Source organism: Berghia stephanieae, chromosome 10 (assembly GCF_034508935.2).
Source record: "Berghia stephanieae isolate SIO BIC M18660-M18661 chromosome 10, UCSD_Bste_1.3, whole genome shotgun sequence".
In the NCBI taxonomy this organism is placed as follows: domain Eukaryota; kingdom Metazoa; phylum Mollusca; class Gastropoda; order Nudibranchia; family Aeolidiidae; genus Berghia; species Berghia stephanieae.
In genome coordinates, this window is record NC_088369.1 from 3,851,014 (window position 1) to 3,853,513 (window position 2,500).

At 37.5% G+C, this 2,500-nt stretch overlaps 1 protein-coding gene across 1 annotated transcript in view; it reads left to right on the forward strand.

Moving 5' to 3' along the window:
• LOC144955982 (uncharacterized) overlaps positions 1-2,500 on the forward strand; it is a 45,152-nt gene that overhangs the window by 36,857 nt on the left and 5,795 nt on the right. The window contains exon 11 of the mRNA XM_078886245.1: positions 997-1,089. Coding sequence (XP_078742371.1) covers positions 997-1,089 — 93 coding nt within the window. The remainder of the gene's footprint in view (positions 1-996; positions 1,090-2,500) is intronic.

Genomic DNA, 2,500 nt, shown 5'->3' on the forward strand with positions numbered 1-2,500 from the left:
AAATAGAGTTGCCTATAAGATTTGTACTGTTGTCTACAAATCCCTGAGCACGAACAGTCCCTCCTATATTAAAGACCTTCTAAACATATATGTCCCCAATATAAACTTGAGGTCAAGTAATGACCAATCAATCCTTGTCAAACCTAAGCCATTGCGTAAAATAGATGAACAATCTTTTCAATTTTCGGCCCCCCATTTTTGGAACTCTCTCCCATCACACGTGAGATGCTCGGATTCGTTGACAACGTTCAAATCTCGCTTAAAGTTTTATCTTTTTACGTCATAATGTTGCAATATTATTTTCACATTTTGTTGTTGCTAAATTGAATTCGTATCACGTTTCCTTCACAATTGTCTCACTGTAATATGTTTTGTTTTATATCACTGTAAAGCGCTTAGAGCCTGTGACAACGGGGTAAAGCGCTATATAAATGCCATTTATTATTATTATTATTATCTTCACCATCATCATCATCATCATCATCATCATCATCATCATCATCATCATCATCGTCATCACGCTCTAAGCGGCGTATTTTTGAGTCATTGTAAAATGATCTTTAATCACATTCTCCCACCGTACTCAGGTGTAAAATGAATACATGGTCGACAACAGCGTAATATCTGTCGGAATAAAAATTTGTAATATCACCTGACAAGCATCAGGCATGTCTTGTCCTACATGTTAAGGGTAGCTGCTGGCTTGAGACTTCTTGTAAAGCACTAAATAAATTTAATCTGATTATTTTGACCCTAAGTGCATATATATATATATATATATATATATATATATATATATATATATATATATATATATATATATGCAGGTCTGCCATTCGAGCCCACATATGGGCCGAGATTAACATTGTTGTAATTGACATTTTTCCGTCATTAATTGAAATGGCCATTACAACAATGAGGCCATAAGATATTGGGTTATCAGACCTGGAAATAAGTGCGCGTCGGTTATTCCATTCATTCCAACCATTGTTGCAGGTGGAGAAAAAAATGTTAAGCCCACAAATGAACCATATTACAATGATGTTGCCACCCTCTCCCCCCTTGTCACAGTATCAGGATGTTCCACAGGTAAGACCAGAAAAATGGTATCATCATCATTAACGTCGTCGTCATCATCATCCTCCTCCTCCTTATCATGATCATCATTATCGTCGTCGTCGTCATCACCATCGTCATCATTATCGTCGTCGTCGTCGTCATCATCATCATCATCATCATCATCATCAGCAGCATCATCGTCATCACAATCATCATCATCATCATTATCGTCATCATCATCATCATCATCATCGTCGTCGTCCTAATCGTCGTCATCATCATCATCATCATCATCATCATCATCATCATCACCATCATCACCATCATCACCATCATCATCATCATCATCATCATCATCATCATCATTATCGTCGTCGTCGTCATCGTCCTCATCGTCATCATCATCATCATCATCATCATCATCATCATCATCATCATCATCATCATCATCAATATCATTAAAATAAAAAAATAAGAACATATTTAAACATCTATACCGCATGTCCAAGGATTGAACATGCTGAATGATCTTCACAAAGTATCAGTTACTCCTCCGCCAGGCCATATACAACCAGATTTCTCTTCCATGCAGTACCAGTTGCCTGACAAGCGTACTTGTTGTGTTTAGACTCTTACAGTATATATATATAATTCGTAGATATATAATAATCTGCTTTGGACTGATGATATTTCAATATTATTCACTGTCTGGATTGAGGGACGGATAGTGCAAGATATATAATTCTGGATGTGTTATTTACACATATATTATTAATGGTTATCTCCCTTGCAGTGGTCCGCTTGTATTATTAATTTAATAATTTAATTTCTTTCTTTTTAATTCATCTTAAAACGTTTCTTTTTTAAATATGTAACACTGTTATTATTATTGTCAGACGTAAAAGGAGTACCTGGTCGTTAACAGCGTAAACTCTGTTGAGAATTCCCCCCCCTCTCCCCCCTCCCTCCCCTATCCACCCAGCAGTGGTTGGATCTGACGGAACGTACTTTACGATAGGCTAGTGTCCTTTCCAAAGGGTAGCAAGCAATTGCTATTGTCCGTTTCACGTTATCCACACCGGGATAATCTCCTGCTCCATGGGCCGAACGCTTTAAACGTGGCCATCGTTAACTGATCTCTTGACACTAAAACCCACCAAGAACCATATGTTGACGTCATTTTTAGGTTTGTAGACCGTCTCCTGAGTTGTCTTTAGTAGTGGTCAAGGAAAAAGTGATTCCATTGGTTGAACTGTTGAATACAACTCACGATTTGTTTTCTTTTGTGGCCAAAGACTTGTCTTTTGTTGGTCAGTGTGAGCGTGGCCTTCGTAAAGTTATGGCCTGACACTGACCAAAAAATGACGTTAAAATGCCAGTCTTTTGCCACATTTTGTATTTAATATTTCAACCAGTGAAATAACTTGTTTCCATGAGCTCT